We start from the raw sequence: 16916 nt of genomic DNA, 5'->3' as shown, positions 1-16916 counted from the left end.
CTGTAAAACATGAACCAAAAGTCCAGATCCAGACAACAGTCAGCCCATTGCCAGTCCTAAGCAGAGGTGAATCTTTTAATCACAGCCTCTACAAATAAATTTGGTGAAAGCTTTATTCTACTGAAACCTATGGCAAAACTCCAGTTAAGTCACCCATTAAGTCTAGACAAAAAAGAAAAAAAGGGGAGAAAAAAGATTGAGATCTCTTCCACAAATAAAGAATGGGTGACTACTAATAAAGCAGTTATTTGCTAACAAAGGCAGCTCAAAGAGCAACAATGAATAGATGTTGGGGATGCTGTGAGCATGTAGATTTGTGGGGGAGAAAGGCTGCTGTAGTTATTAGAATGGTTAGTGGAATGGAACAGGAAACATGAGGAGGTTGTGACATCACCATCTCAACTTGACATGCGCCATCTATCAGTGATGGCTTAGGGATAATGAAATAAATCATGGCATGATGCAGTGAGATGGACGAGATGACCCACTACTGTTTCCTTTCAGCACTAATAACTCTGCAACCGTAAAGACTGCGTCTACCGAACATGTTGAAGAAATCTGGCAAGCTACAGTTCACTGGTTCTGAGGGCACCGTTCCCACAGGTGCACAGTTACTTAGTGCCTTGAGACAATAAAAACTCAATCAATCCTTTTTTGACCTACTTTTCCAATCTTTGCCTGTTGTAAGGGCCTTAAAAATCTTTCCTCCACGTGCACATACATATTTTCTTGAAAATATTCTATTCAAAGACATCTAGAAGAAATATCTAGGGCAAATATAGGCTAGAGATAGATAAGGGGTTTAGTCCAACCAAGTTTTTTTGTTGGTAGAGAAGGGGAAGGGAGAGTCTCATTTGAGTACCAAAAAGGCAAAGTATTTCCATGGGCGTTTGGAAGTCGACAGTTAAAACCAGTTGCAAAGTGCATTGAAAGTGTATTGTTCGGCATGTGTGAAAGCAGAGACTAGATTAAGGAAAATAATTAGGTGGAATTGATGGAGTCCAGTAATTTTAAGACTATGAAGCTATTCAAAATAATAATTTCTTGTAATACCCTTCCTCCATCCCTCCCTCCCTCCCTCCCTCCCTTCCTTCCTTCCTTCCCCCAAGTGTCATCTCTGGGCAAACAAGGTGTAAAATAATCTCAATACTTTGCATAGCCCATTTACCAAAGACAAAAGAAGGATAAGCACACCATCTAAAGCAGCAATTCTCCTTCCAAACTTCAATTATCTGAAAAGAAAAAACCCCCTCTGCTGCCAGCCATATGGAGCTGTTACACCTATAATTGCTTGTATTTTGAAGTTACTTAGAAGCCAACTTAAGTTTTTCCTTTAAAAAATACAAAACCATACAACCAATTTTACAGGGTAAAAAAATGCAAACCCAAATTAGCACTGAATGGAAAGCAAATAATATGCACTTTCTTCTCTCTGCTTGCATCTAACAAAAAAAATCCCAATCTAATGAAACTTGTCATTCACTATTGTTTTCTGCTGGGTCACTTATTAAAAAGGGACTTTATGATTTAATAAAACAGGTGAAGATTCGCAGCAGGGTGTAGTGGAAAATGAAAAATCTGCTCTGGCAATGTCAGACCTCCTTAAAGGGTTTGTTGGATGGCAATTTTCCTTTATTGTCTCTGATAGTACAGTTTTAATACCTCTGCTTCATGTTGTGCATTTTTATTTGCCAGTGCCAAGATCTGTCTATGAATAGAGGACATTATATTAATCCACAGTTTGGGAGATGACAATCAAAGACAACTAAGGGCATAGTTGTATTTTAAACTCTTGTGCCTTACCAGACTTCCTAGGTTTGAAGGGAAGGTGCAGTGATTGCCTAAAGGTCCCTAGAAAGACAAAGGCCTAATTAGATTTGGTGCTCTTTAGTACAGCTCTGACCTGGATTGCCCAGGCCATCCCAATCTCATCCCATCTCAGAAGCTAAGCAGGGTCAGCCCTGGTTGGTACGTAGATGGGAGGCCACCAAGGAAGTCCAGGGTTGCTACACAGAGACAGACAATGGCAGACTACCTCTGAACTTTTCTTGCATTGAAAACCTTATAGTAGTGGTTCTCAACCTTCTTAATGCTGCAACCCTTTAATACAGTTCCTCATATTGGCCTATTATACACGGCCGCTGAAATGACGGCATGGAGATATCACTTGCACAGCCAATATCACATCAATATCACTTGCATAGTCATATCTGCTCACAAGCTATTCATGTACTTTTCAGCATCCTTGAAAACTCAGGAAACTCTAAGATCTTTCTTGTAGTTCTTCTGTGACACCATCCTGTGGCAAGGAGCTTGGGTTAAGAAAGGTCTTCAGCCTAGCTTTACAAGTGTCAGTTTGTTGAAGATGCCTGGGTTGTATTAATCTGGGATATTCCAAGTCTAACCTGGGGGCCCTGCAGTAGTATTGGACACCTTGTTCAAATTTCCATCTTTCCCTGACACCGTTGTTCCTGGTTCTGGTCTGAAAAAAGACCACTGCATGGCTACCCAAACATAGTGTATGCTTGGAGTTGCCACATGATCTTTGCATGATCTTTGCAGTGAGCTTACAGGGTGGTTTGTCTCCCACCCTGCAATATTAGCACAAAAACATTTCCCCTCAAATGGGCTACCCAGACCTGGAAGAGTATTTGCCGTGCCAGTGTTGCTGGTCTTAAAGAAAGCAAGTGCATTGTGGTGGCTAAGAATAGGAGATTGTAAGCCACTTTGAGCCTCCTTCGGGTAGAGAAAAACGGCATATAAGAGCCAACTCTTCTTCTTCCTCCTCTTCCTCCTCCTCTTCTTATTCTTCCTCTTCTTCCTCTTCTTTGGGGTCTTTCATCCAAGTATTGATCATGGCCAACCCTACATAACTCCAAGCTCTCATGAGCCTGGGGTAAACTGGCCCACTGAGTAAGCATTAAATGAATGCTAAAGATGATTATTTCACTAAATAAGCTGTGTGATACTGAAATTTTATGTGTTATCAGTTCAGCATAAGAACAAACATTGGACCAGACAACGGAGCAAGTTGTCCTGACCTCCATTCCACATCTGGATGTCATCTACTTATTATCTATTAACATTTTTATCCCACTCTAAGGACTGCAGGACAAGATACATGGCTTCTCCCTTTTCCATTTAACTGTCACAACAACCCTGTGAAGTAATTTAGGCTGGGAGAGGATATCTGGCTCAAGATCACCCAGGGAGCTTCATATCTGTCTGGAGATTTTAAGTCAGGCCTTCCTGGGCCATCCTTCTAGGAACTATATTGTCTGTTATCTTGTTTGGTTACTTCAGTATTCTTCCTCTGTCCCTCCAACTCTATAGTAAACACCTATATGTATTCTTATAGCCACGTGGAAATTACTAGAAATGGCCTCCCATAGAAGCTGCTCATTGTGGTAGCACTAATGTTGTACAAATGTTCACCACAAGGGTAGTCTCCTATGTACAAAAGAAAAGCTGGTTCTTATATGCTGCTTTTCTCTCCCCAAAAGGTAGGTGAGGTAGATGAGGCTGAGAGAGCTGATATCATGCTCGGTCAGAACAGCTGTATCAGTGCTGTGGCGAGCCCAAGGTCACCCAGCTGGCTGCATGTGGGGGAGAAGTAAGGAATCAGATAACTACACCAAACTTCTACTATGCCATTCTTATAGTAGTCGCTTTGGACATACTCTTCTTTATGGCTTTGACATTGTGAAGGGTATTGAGCAGTCAAATATACACTTATGCTGAAATGAGGGTGCAGAGACAATTTTTAAATGCTAATTTGACCCATATCCTCCATCATCACTTCAGACTGATTGAAGTTGTCACTTGCTAGGAATTCTGCCATGAATTAAGAAGTTAAACACTGGCAGAAAGAGGCTGGAACATCTTGAATTTGTTTGCCCCTAATCTGGAAATGCCGAGATTTTCCTAATTCACAACAAATTTTGGTCCCCTTCAACAACATATGTGGTAAAATGTTACGGGTATGTGTGGAAAGGGAGTTTTAAAGGGCTTACTTTTTCCATAGTTAAGCTCATTGTTATCCTCCAAATTGTAATCTTATCATGTATACAAGCTGTTCCATATAAATAGACCCATGTATATTTTCAGTAGTTTCAGCTGAAACCTGTTAAGAGCAGATGTGCATATGGTTTCCTGGCAGTGATCCTCCTAAAATGTATTTTTCCGTTAACAACTTTCTCCCTCCCCACCCCATCCCCTTTAATTTTCTGTCCTGAAAGAAGGAGGTGCAGAGAAGAAAAATCATTCGTCATGACAGCAAATTTTAAGTGTTCCTGAAGCTGGCTCAGTTTGGGGCTTAAAAAATAAACTAAATTGCAGAACAAAAGAAGTCTTGAAATCAGTTAATTTCTCATGGAAATATTTCATTCCCAGAGCTGGTTCTAGGTTTTGATGGATCCTGGGCAGAGAGTGGTCAGCCACCCCTGCCCCTCCAAGAGCCACCACCAGGGCTGCTGCTCACACCTTCCTTCCTTTCCCCCACCTGCCTCTGCACCCTTCCCCTACCTTCACATGACTCCCCCACAATTCATCCACATGCCTATTCCTCAATGGCACAAAGAGGTATGTGCAGCTGGGAGTGCTGTGACCAGCACCATCATCACACTCTTCCCTGGCAATGGTGGGCAGCTCAAGTAGCTGGTGGTCAGGTGGTAGAACACTTGCAAGGAAATGGACGAGTGAAAGGCCCACGAGCAGGTGGCAAGGAAGGTATGTGGGCAGAGGCTGGTGGTGACAGTGGGCCCTGCCAGAAGCCCTGGGCCCTGCAGGTGCCCCACTTTAGGGTATCCTGACACTGGTCCTGCCCCCATTATGGCTTGATCTAGATTGAATTCTCAGAGGTTGTACACTCTTTAACAGAATGGAACAAAATGAATAGTTAAGCTAGTACCACCCAAGGCTGACGTTACATATGATGCTTTGGTACACTGTTTCAGGGTAAAGATAGCATATACGGTCATAAATAAAGTTCACTAGACCAGTGGTCCCCAACCCCTGGTCCAGGGACCAGGACCGGCCCATGGATCAGTCGGTACCGGGCCACAGCTCCTCCTCGTCCTTCTCCCCGGCTGCTGCCTCAGGGGCTGCCCTACCAATCTGCCACTGGCTCCCCTTTGGTGCCCTCCGGCAGCCGCCATGGCTGGGGCTCCCCCTCAGCGTTGCACTGCGCAGCTGCTGCTAGCAGTGCCCCCCAGAGGGCAGCGGGAAGTCAGGGGCGCCGGTGGGAAAGCAAGCAGAGCAGGGGCTCAGGCAGCGGCGGTGACCCCCCGGGCCTCAGTAAAATTGTCAAGCGTTGACCGGTCCCTGGTGATAAAAAGGTTGGGGACCACTACACTAGACCATTTGTTTTGCTGGTTTAAGGAGTCTACAGCAAATTCCTGTTTCTTTTTCTGTTATTTTTATACTGGTTTCTTTTTTCTTTTATTATTTTCCCCATTTAATGATTGATTGCTTCTAAATGGTTTAATTGTGTTGGATTTTGTGTTTTAACTGCTTATAGAGGCTTGTTCTTGGGGATAAATGGCAGGATAAAAGCAACCGCCAGAAACATAGATGGGTTGGGCTGGATAGCTTCTGTTAACAGTGGTGGCTCCCTTACCCTGATGCACGAAGTCTCTTGCATCCAAGGACGGTTCCTTTGGTAGGACGAAAGAAGCCCCTGTTAGGAGGGGAGGGGTAGCAAACAAACTGGGAGGGGTAACAAGCACACCAGAAGACAGAATCAGGATACCAGTTGATCTTGACAGGCTGGAAAACTGGGATAAAATTAATTTTAATAGCGAAAAATGTAAAGTTCTGCATTTAGGTAGTAAAAATCAAATGCATTACTAAAAGATGGGTGAGACATGTCTTGGCAGCAGTACATGTGAAAAGGACCTGGAGGTCTTAGTAGACCATACACTGAACATGAGTCAGCAGCGTGACTTGATAGCTAAACAGGAATTTTGGGCTGTATTAAAAGGAGTTTAGTGCCCAGATCATGCAAGGTGATGTTACCACTTTGCTCTGGTTAGACCTCACTTGGAGTACGGTGTTCAGTTTGGGGCACCACAGCTGAAGAAAGGTATAGAAGCGCAAGTGTGTCCAGAGGAGGGTTACGAAGATGGGGAGGGGTTTGAAGACCAAGTCATATGAGGAAAGGTTGAGGGAGCTTGGTCTGTTTAGCAGCTCAGGCAGCTGATGCCCATTGTTTTCTGTTGCCCCAGAGGGTCGGACCAGAACCAATGGGTTGAAATTAATTCAAAAGAATCTTTGGCTAAACATACGGAAGAAGTTCCTGACAGAGTGATTCCTCTGTGGAACAGGCTTCCTCTGGAGATAGTGAGATCTCCTCCTTTGAAAATTCATACCCAGGGATTAGCTAATTGCCGCTGTAGGATAGCAGGTGAATTTCCTCCAGGCCAGGCTGGATTCTGGGGATTTTTGTTGGGGGGGGGTCACCAGGGCATGAAATTGGGGTCACCGTGGGCGAGTAGGTCGTTGTAAGTTCCTGCATTTTGCAGGACGTTGGACTAGAAGACCCTGGAGGTCCCTTCCAACTCTATGATTCTAGGCATACAAATCTGCAGCATCCAGCCCAACCCCCCCCCCCTTTACATCAGTGTACATACATAAGATAGCCTAATTGACTGATCATTCAACAGATCAAGCGTTTCCTACTGGGAAATGTTAGGGGACAGTCTTGGCCTATGGCATGAGAGGTTTGTCACTGGAGAGTCTTGCAGCCTCAAACTACACTAGTGTGGCTTATGTGAATCCTAATTAAGCCAAACCATGTCTCGCCCAATTCTATGTAATGTAAAAGAGGAGGGAGATTGCAGTTCATAACACAATAGGGATGTGAGCAAAAGATGTTGAACCCTCCCTCCTATTTTATACTTAACACTACATGGGGCTGCCACCATAACATGAAGTTTGCCCCTTAAGCTTTGATTGTTTTCTTGACCCAAGGCCCACTGGATCTGATGGGAATTTCTGAGTAAACACCGACAAGCGTATTAATGAGGAGGAGCCGTCCCTTGAGTGGTCAGGGGCTATGTTTTGTGGGCACCAGGTCTCAGGCTCAGTCCTCAGCATGTCCAGCTTTAAAAAGGTCTCAGGTGGCAGGACTGGAAAAGACTCTGGAGAGTGGCTTCTGACCTTTTGACCTCTGGCACTATCAATCAATGCTTCTGGAAGTTTGTGCAGCCTCCCCACCTGGCCCACTCTATGCAAACAAAGAGTGAGCTGAGAGACAGAGAAAGCGCCTGTGTCTCCTAGCAAAACAGTCTGTAAGTTCCCAAATTGGGGGTGGGGGGTGGGCTTAGCTAACTCTTAGTGCCTCAAACAGTTTGTTCTGTCTCTTGTGGTGGTTGGAGAGACAGGAAATCTTTGGTGTGAACAGAAGGGTATTAAAATCAAAACTTTCTTCTTAACTTGGCACAACTCACAGAAGTGGGCACCCGATCTTTCAAGCCATGTCACACCTTTGTTTACCCTGAGCTGATTCTTCAGATAGGGACTCGGCGGAGGGGGGTCCTGGAGAGGGGGTCCCCATGAAATTACAGTCTCAGCATAAGAGGAGACAGCTCATATAGCAGCAGACGAGCCTTCCTATCCAGCCAGATCTGAAGCTACACACTTCCAGGGGCACCCAGCACCTTTTCTTAGCAGTTTAATCCTGCAGTTAACATTTTAATTCTATAAGTGATTTACCTCTTCAGCAAAAAGACTGTCAACATCCACTGAACTTATTTTCTGTCACACACCCACACACACATTTTTGTCTCCTACATTTCTGATTATCCACTTTTGACTAAACTGCATATAGATAATGGCTCAAGCATTAAGATATGTGGCTTAAGACATATTTTCTCCTTCACCTCCACCTCCACCCCCTACTTTTCCTAAATGTCCTGACTAATGAAGAATTCTGGAGAACTCAAAAAATTGCATACTGTGTTGTGTCATTTTGGTTGGTCCTAATAAAATGCATTATGTGCCTTTTGCTTTGGACCCATGTGGCTTCCTGCAGCCTCTTCCCAAAGAGGGGAGATAAATAGCTTCATTCAAAGGTCATGCTCCTTACCATACTCGAGACCAGAAATGCGTTCAGTTGGCTGGACTAGCCATCTAGATTGACTCGTTACTTTTATCCTGTGGGTCTAAGCTTGTAGTGACTTCTGCCAATGCTGTTCTTCAGCTCACATACACATTTTATTTACTTACATCCTTTTTTTTACTGTGCCTTTCTCTCCAGTGGTCATCCAAAACAACGCACATCATTCTCCCCTCCTCCATTTTATCCTCACAACAACCTTGTGAGGTAGGTCATGCTGAAATGTATGTGACTTTGCAACCTTCTATGGCAGAGTGGGCATTTGAATCTGGGTGTCCCAGAGTTTGGTCATACTCTCTTAATTGCTACACCACACTGGCGCTCACAGTGGCTTTTCTATAGTGGTGGAAAGTGCAATCAAGTCACAGCTGACTTATGGCAGCCCCATAGGGTTTTCAGAGCAAAAGATGCCTGGAGGTGGTCTGCCATAATTAGTTACAGACATTTCAGAGGTAGGAGGGGAGAGAGGGAGGGGGACTTGAACTTTCTGTCTACTCACTTGCACCTCCTTGCCCCTACGCTTCTTTCTTTTTTTAAAGAACACCCAGTTGTACTTATTTTAGTTATTGGACAGCTGAGTAAAAATAAGCACAAATATGGCTGTAGGAGGGTTGCAGGTAAGAACTAATAAGCAGTCCTCTCCCATCACCCTGAAAATACTCCCCTGCATTAGTCACAGGATTAAGAACTTTGGAACGTGTTGTTCCACCCTTAGGGCCGTTTGAACTTTTAAAAATAATTGTGTTCTTGCATATCTAGGTGTCATACAAGCACACTCGGCAGAAAGCTAGGGTTTGGCTACAGCTACCTGTTGCGTGTATGGTGAAGGACAAAGCCAGGTCTGTTGTTATTTAATGAGTGAGATGGTCCTCCTTGGGTTCCACAATATCCTACTTGTAGTCTCATGGAAAGGGCATTAAATTGGTCTGCTCGGGGTCCGCGAAGGCTGTGTTGGGAAAGCAAACATTATGCCACATCTTTTATCTTCTTATTTGCAGGTTTTCCAGATGACACGCAGTCAGATTGCATTCGGTTGCATCATGCGGCATAAATCATACGATTTCGCCCAGAACAAGCGACTCCTTTCTCGCTGCTCGGGAGCAGCTGATATTTCAAAAGAGGTACTTCCCCCTGTCTAAAAATATCACAAAAGTGTGTGAACGTACATATAGAGCAGAGATGTTGGGAACTTAACAGAGTTGCTTTTCTTCATTTAAAAAACACAGATGGTGTGTCAATCAGCACTGAACCAGCGGCTAATTGCCCCCAAGGAAATGGCTGATCCTATTACTAATGGTACTGTTTCAGTTGTGTGCTAATATAATAGAATGAGGTCACAGCCCATTATCCAGGCCATGTCCTTGAACAGTTGATACTATGGGATCTTACTCCAACTCTGGTTAAGGCTTGGAAGCATTAAGCTGTGTTTTGAAAAGTTACAGAATTACACTTCATGATTCAGCTTGAATGCTTTTTTACCGTCTCTCTCTGGCTTACAGAATAGAGCTTTTTGTTTTGCAAATATAAAATGGAGTTAACTGATATGTGCTTGACAGTGTGCGATTGGACAGCGGTGGTGATTGGCTGAGTAGGTATCTGTGGGATTTAGGGCTCAAATGCTCTAATAGTGACATCCTTAGCACGGTTATATTTTTCTGAATCCACTGAAGTCTGTGAGTTTAGAAGGGAATAACTCTGCTTTGGATTGCACTGTAGGTGTCTCAGGGATACTCAGACAAAGGAGTTTTACAGGCTGCTAATTCAAGTTTCTGAATCAAGAGTTCTTGTCTACACAGGGAAGGAATCTCAGTGACAGCTCTAGATCACTTATCGTGGATTAGTTACATCTTAGCATGCTTGTTTAGTTAGCTATTACTGCCTTTACGTGGTGTGTTCTCAATGAGATCGACCTTCAGCGAGGCTTCCAAGTTGCACATTAATGAAAACAGACCAACAGAACAGTAAAACAACCATCATTTAAACTGAAGATCTAAAAAGAATCACTGCATGTAATGCCGCATAAAGCTATCCTGTAACTGAAATACTGAAAGCAGCAATTCATCATTTGAATTCCAAGAAGTAGCTGCAGAAGGATAATTTAGGAGGCCAGTAGGGTTACTGAACAAGGCTAATCAAACAGAGACATCTAATAAGTGGACCGGGTAAAGAAAAATGTCTCAGCTGGTAACAAAACCTAAACGGACTTGGTGCCAGGAAAATTGCTGTAGCCACTGCTGAGGTGCCCTGACAGAAGAGACCCTTTCTCTTATGGACATCCACCTGTTTTACATCAGGAAAGAATCTGATTTTTGCCACTCAGAAAATACAGTGGTAGGTAGAAAGTGGATCCTAAGCTGCCTTTAGGAACACTTAAGTGATCTTATTTATAGACTGTTGTCTCTCTTTGTTAGAATGCATATGTTATAGCTTCTGGGGTCAGATCCAGGCTAAATATCTGTTTGCTCAGTCTGGCTATGAAAATAGCTTATGGTATGCAGTGGTAGCAGGAAGGACATAGAAATTATTGATGGCAGCTGCTAGCAACTGTGTTTCCCCAATGCAAGAGCTCATAAGAACATAAGAGAAACTATGCTGTATCAGGCCAATGGCCCATTGAATCCAGCACTCTGTATCACACAGTGGCCAAAACATAGGTACCATCAGGAGGCCCACCAGCTGGGCCAGAGCTCCAGAAGACCTCCCACTGTTGCCTCCTAAGCACCAAGAATACAGAGCATTGTTGTCCCACATATAGTGTTTCATCTATGAGGGATTAGAGGGGATACTTATTAAATTTGCAGATGATACTAAACTGGGAGAGGTAGCAAACACAACCGAAGACAGAATCAGAATACAGGATGATCTTGATAGGCTCGAGAACTGGGCTAAACTGAATAAAATATTCAATAGGGACAAATGTAAAGTTCTACATTTAGGTAGGAAAAACCAAATACACCAATATAAGATGGGGGAGACTTGTCTTGGCAGTAGCATGTGCGAAAAGGATCTAGGAGTCTTAGTAGACCATACATTGGACATGAGTCAGCAGTGTGACTCAGTGGCTAAAAAGGCAACAGGGATTTGGGGCTGTATCAAACGGAATATCGTGTCCAGATGACAGGAGGTGATGGTACCATTTTGCTCTGCTCTGGTTCGGCTTCACTTAGAGTACTGTGTTCAGTTTTGGGCACCCCAGTTGAAGAGGGATGTAAACAAACTGGAGCATGTCCAGAAGAGGGCAACAAAGATGGTGAGGGGTTTGGAGTCAAAGACGTATGAGGAAAGGTTTGGGGAGCTTGTTCTGTTTAGCCTGGAGAAGAGATGACTGAGAAGGGATCTGATAAACATCTTCAAGTATTTAAAAGGGTGCCATATGGAGGATGGAGCAGAATTGTTCTCTCTTGCCCCAGAGGGACGGACCAGAACCAATGGGATGAAATTAATTCAAAAGAAATTCCGTATAAACATCTGGAAGAAGTTCCTGACAGTTAGAGCGGTTTCTTGGTGGATCAGGCTTCCTCGGGAGGTGGTGGGTTCTCCATCTTTGGGGATTTTTAAACAGGGGCTGGATAGCCATCTGATGGAGAGGCTGATTCTGTGAAGATTCAAGGGGATAGCAGATTACAGTGGATGAGTGATAGGGTTGTGAGTGTCTTGCGTAGTGCAGGTGGTTGGACTAGATGACCAGGAGGTCCCGTCCAACTCTATGATTCTGTGATTCTATGATCTATACCTAGTGACCAATAGCCACAGATTGAGCCATTTTGCTCCATATATTTATCCAATCACCTCTTGAAGCTGCCGCTGCCACCACTTTCTGTATTAGTGAATTCCATGTGTTAATTACTCTTTGGGTGAAGGAACCTTTCCTTTTATCAGCTCTAAGCCAACTGCACATTAATTTAACTGAGTGCCCATGAGTCCTTGTACTGTGAGAAAGGGAGAAAAGTACTTCTTTCTCTTTATCCCATGCATCGTTTTGTGTACCTCTCTATCATGTTATCCCTCAACCATTGTTTCTCCATGCTAAAGAGTCCTAACTGACCTGCAGTTTCCTAAATCTCCTCTGGAACCTTTTTTTTAAAAATGGGGGTTGTATTGGCTACCTTCCGCTCCTCGGAAATGGAGGCAAATTTTAATGACAGACTGCATATTTTTGTCAGGAGATCCACAAGTGGACCTTTGAGTCCTTTCGGAACGCTTGCATGTGCGCCATCTGGGCCTGGTGATTTGCCAGTTTTTAATTTGCCCATCAGTTGTAGGACCTCTTCTCTCACCACCCCAATCCAGCCGAGGTCTTTCAACACCCCTCCTGAAATTGGTGGTTCTCGAGCAGACAGGCACCTCCCATTTTCCACAGTGAAGACAGAGGCAAAAAATGCATTCAGCTTCTCTGCCATTTCCTTTCATCCTTTAGTAGTCCTTTCACCCCTTGGTCATCCAAGGGCCCCAACTGCCCCCTTGGCGGGCTTCCTGCTTCTAATGTATGTATTGTTTCTTGCACTATGTCTCTTTGTGCCTGTCTGACCGCTGACTTGCATTTTATTTTACACAGCCTGTGTTCCCTTTCATTTGCCTCACTCAGACTAGCCTCCCGCCACTTAAAGGTATCCTTCTTACCTTTTACTGCCTCCATTACTTTTGTTCATAGCCTATTCAGACCTTTTTATACCTATTTATATCCCTTTCCTAAGCTGTGGTCTACATGGGTACCTGGAGTTCATGCTCTCAAGCCTGATTCCTCCACTACTCTCATAAGAACATAGACTGTGTGGGCCCTGTCTGTACATTTCACCTTCCTGGTCAGTTGCTGAAACAAGGTGAAGCCAGTTGGACTTGTGGGGGCGGGTGGTTTCGGTTACCTCTCTACTTTTTCTGTGCTATTTATAAACAGATGCTTGTAACTTTTAGAGGAGACACTGTTCCTCTGCTCAGAGAAGTTTTGCCCCAGGTCTTAAAGAAAACAAAACCAACCACAAACTGCCTTCCGTCTGTACAAGGCAGCAGCAGCAGCTTGCTTGTGGGCAGCGGCAAATGGAAGTTCCAGAGCTCTTGAAATCAAAAGCTGGCAAGCCTGCAGTCTCCTGCCAAGGGAGCATGCAGTTCCCCTGCTGCCCGCTTCCAAGTCCCCCAAGGGGGAAACACTTCACTCACCAGCAACCAGGAATCATTCCTTAGGAGCTGCTTCCTCCTTTGGTGTCCCATCCCCCTGCCCCCCCCCAAGAAGCAGTGGAGGAGGAGGAGGAGGAGGAGGAGGAGGGCTCCCAGACACTGGATCAGCAACCGATGGCCGTTTCAAAGCTCCAGCAATAGTTTGCTTATTCTGTTCTGCCCTTACTATTCGGCTGGCGCCAGGAGAAGCAAAGCGCTGCTGCTGCTGCTGCTATGAGGACAGATTGGTGTATGAGAGCTCCATTGCCTCCTAGTTTTGAACCCAGAGGAAAGCAAAAGAATAACCCCGTCTGGGTGCCTCAATTCCTATTTTGCCAAAAGTGCAGTGAGCCTGCTGGCACCCTTTCTTTGGGGTTCTGAGGCATGGCAGGGCTTGAATACCTCCTATCCTTCTTGGATGAAAATAAGGAAATTCATTCTCACCAAGAAGTCTCGGGGCACCTTAACAATTAGCAACAGTTATTCCAGCCAAAACGTAACGTTTGGTTAGTCTTTAAGGGACTGTTGGGCTTTGGTTTATTTATGCTGCCACAGACTAAAAGTGGCTACAAGTTGGGAATTGTGTCTGCCAGTAACACCCCTGTTCTTACTTTAGTTCAACACCCACAAGGACACCCACATCATTATACTTTGCTGAAGGCTCTGCTTCACTTGTTGTGTTAATTTATTCTGCATTTTCCCACTTGACATTTATTTCAAAGCAAGGAAGGATTTTGTCCTTTTGGTTAATCATAAAACACATTTATGCTCTGAGAGAGGTAAAATCAAACCCCACCAGCCAAAGCATGTGAAACTGTACTGTGTGGTGCATTAGCAGGGTTGCCAACCTCCAGATGGGCCTTGGGGGGCTCTTGGACTACAAAAATCATTTCCCCTGGATAAAAAGCTTTGGAGGGCTGATTCTTTGGTATATCAGGAGAAACTGAAGTCCTAGAGCAGGCTTTCTCAACCAGGGCTTTGTGAAACCCTGGGGTTTCTTGATGTACCTGGAAGAATTTCCTGAATGGGTGGGAGTTAATTAATTTTTGTATATTTTTAAAATTTGTTAAGCATTTGATCATGTTGACCCACCCACCACCTACCAAAATGGCCGGTGATGAGCCTGGAGGAGGTGGGAAGGGGAGGGGCCCTAGGTAGGCATGTACACAGTTATGCTTCCCAACCATATTGTGCGCTATTGCACCACTTCCAGGGTTTCTCGAATCCTGGAGAATATGTCAGAGGTTTCTCAACAGTAAAAAGGCTTGAGAATGGCTGGAGTATAGGGATTCCAGTCCCCAGTTGACACAAAATCTGATCCCCTGGAGAAAATGGATGCTTTGGATGGTGAACTCCATAGCATTATACTCTACTGAGGTTCCACCCTTCTCAGAATCCCGCCACTCCTGACTCCACCCCCAAAGTCTCCAAGTATTTCGGAACCCAGAGCAGGCAACCTTACTAGAGTGACATCACATCCCTGTTGAGATCCATGTCTTCCCCAACTTCCACAGTCCCCAGCCTTCACCCCCAAATGTCCATGAATTTCTCAACCTGGGGTTGACAATGGTATGCATTAATGTTGATGCTCGTGCATTTAACTTATTTATTTATTACTAGTAAAAGAGCCCATTGTAACGAAAATACAATGGGCGCTAGAATCTGGGGGATAGGGAGGGATAGGGCAGCGCGGGGCAAGGAAGCTCACCTTCGAGAGGGCGGGCGGCGGCGGCGGGGCATCCTCGGGCGGTCTGCGGGCCGTTGGCGGCCATCTTTGAATCCGTCGGGGTGTTCTGAAGGTGGCAAAGTTCGGGGTCTTCCGAAGATTTTTAAAGGGGAGTCCCTGCCAGCAGCGCCAGGCCCCCGTGCAAAGCATAAGGGACTGCTCAGTGCCAAGCCGCTGCTCGCCCTGAGGGGATCGTGTTCAAGGTCAGGCGCGCTAAGGGACGGGGACAGACCCCGGGAAGGACGCGCACGTGGGACAGGGCTGATCAGCTGGTGGATCACGGGCTGCCTGCCAGGCTCCATTCGCGTGGCTGCCGGGGTTGTGGGGTGCCAAGTGGGGGTGCGGTGGGGGGCAGACCGGACCGGCGCTTCACCGCGAGCTCAGCCAGGGTGGGCACTGGTAGGCGAGGCATGCAACGCTTGTTTTGTTGGTGGCTTTCTCCTTTCAGAGCGAGGTGGGGCGGAGCCGAGGCAGAAAATGGCGGCCGGCTCGCTGTCAGCGGGAAGAGGGGAACTTCTGGGCAGAGTTTTTATGCCGCAGCCCCTAAATGGCACTTGCTGTTCAGCGTCCCGTCCCAGGGAGGCCTGTGGGATCCCCTTCTGAGGACAGCGGCCCTGGGGGCAGCCCCCGGCGGAGCATGGCCAGCGCGAAGGAGCCCCTCCTCCCCCTGCGGCCGGGGCACCTTACCCTCCGACCCCACACCTTATTCAGCCGCGGGTCACGAAGCAAGTTGTAGGCCCTCCTCAGGGTCCAATCGCGGGTCTGCGCGTCCTCCCCGCCGCGGAGGCATTTGGCAGCGGCGTCCATCGGCGGCGAAGGCAAGAGGCTGGTCGGAGGGCTGGCAAGCGGTGCCGCTGATGCTTCTTTTTTGGAGCGCCCGTGAAGCCGCCCTGCCCGTGAAGCCGCGGCCCGAGGGAGTCCCTGCCAGCGGCGCGCAGGCCGGCTTGCGGGGGCTCCCTGCCCGGTGTTCTGACGCGGCGAGAGGCGCTTCGCGCCTCTCGCCGCGTCAGACCGCCGGGCAGGGAGCCCCCGCAAGCCGGCCTGCGCGCCGCTGGCAGGGACTCCCTCGGGCCGCGGCTTCACGGGCAGGGCGGCTTCACGGGCGGCGGCTTCACGGGCGGCGGCTTCACGGGCGGCATCTTGACGTGCGGGTTGACGGGCAGGGAGCCCCCGGCAGGCGCGCTCCGCGCGACTGCCGGGGGCTCCCTCGGGTGGCGGCCTGACGCGGCGAGAGGCGCTTTGCGCCTCTCGCCGCGTCAGGCCGGGAGCAACTGCGAGCCGCGCTGTGCGCGGCTCGCAGTTGCTGCGCCTGGGAATCGGAGGGACCAATCGGCGTCAGACCGCCGGGCAGGGAGCCCCCGCAAGCCGGCCTGCGCGCCGCTGGCAGGGACTCCCTCGGGCCGCGGCTTCACGGGCAGGGCGGCTTCACGGGCGGCGGCTTCACGGGCGGCGGCTTCACGGGCGGCGGCTTCACGGGCGGCATCTTGACGTGCGGGTTGACGGGCAGGGAGCCCCCGGCAGGCGCGCTCCGCGCGACTGCCGGGGGCTCCCTCGGGTGGCGACCTGACGCGGCGAGAGGCGCTTTGCGCCTCTCGCCGCGTCAGGCCGGGAGCAACTGCGAGCCGCGCTGTGCGCGGCTCGCAGTTGCTGCGCCTGGGAATCGGAGGGACCAATCGGCGTCAGACCGCCGGGCAGGGAGCCCCCGCAAGCCGGCCTGCGCGCCGCTGGCAGGGACTCCCTCGGGCCGCGGCTTCACGGGCAGGGCGGCTTCACGGGCGGCGGCTTGACGGGCGGCGGCTTCACGGGCGGCGGCTTGACGGGCGGCGGCTTCACGGGCGGCGGCTTCACGGGCGGCGGCTTCACGGGCGGCGGCTTCACGGGCGGCATCTTGACGTGCGGGTTGACGGGCAGGGAGCCCCCGGC

The 16916-nt window shown here is 47.7% G+C and overlaps 1 protein-coding gene across 29 annotated transcripts in view; it reads left to right on the top strand.

The window, feature by feature from the left end:
• Nucleotides 1-16916, top strand: part of LOC143836597 (uncharacterized) — a 301478-nt gene that overhangs the window by 177244 nt on the left and 107318 nt on the right. For 15 of the 29 annotated variants that reach the window (XM_077336111.1, XM_077336145.1, XM_077336136.1 and 12 more), the window contains 2 exons: nt 8258-8323; nt 9115-9237. The exons of 2 other annotated variants lie outside the window; for them this stretch is intronic. In XM_077336111.1, coding sequence (XP_077192226.1) covers nt 8258-8323; nt 9115-9237 — 189 coding nt within the window. The remainder of the gene's footprint in view (nt 1-8257; nt 8324-9114; nt 9238-16916) is intronic. 12 more of the 29 variants (XR_013230664.1, XR_013230674.1, XR_013230676.1 and 9 more) reach the window with 1 other exon arrangement.

The sequence above is a fragment of the Paroedura picta genome, chromosome 1 (assembly GCF_049243985.1).
Source record: "Paroedura picta isolate Pp20150507F chromosome 1, Ppicta_v3.0, whole genome shotgun sequence".
Classification (NCBI taxonomy): Eukaryota; Metazoa; Chordata; class Lepidosauria; order Squamata; family Gekkonidae; genus Paroedura; species Paroedura picta.
Note: the sequence above shows the minus strand (reverse complement) of the source record. Positions and strands in the feature narration are given on the sequence as shown.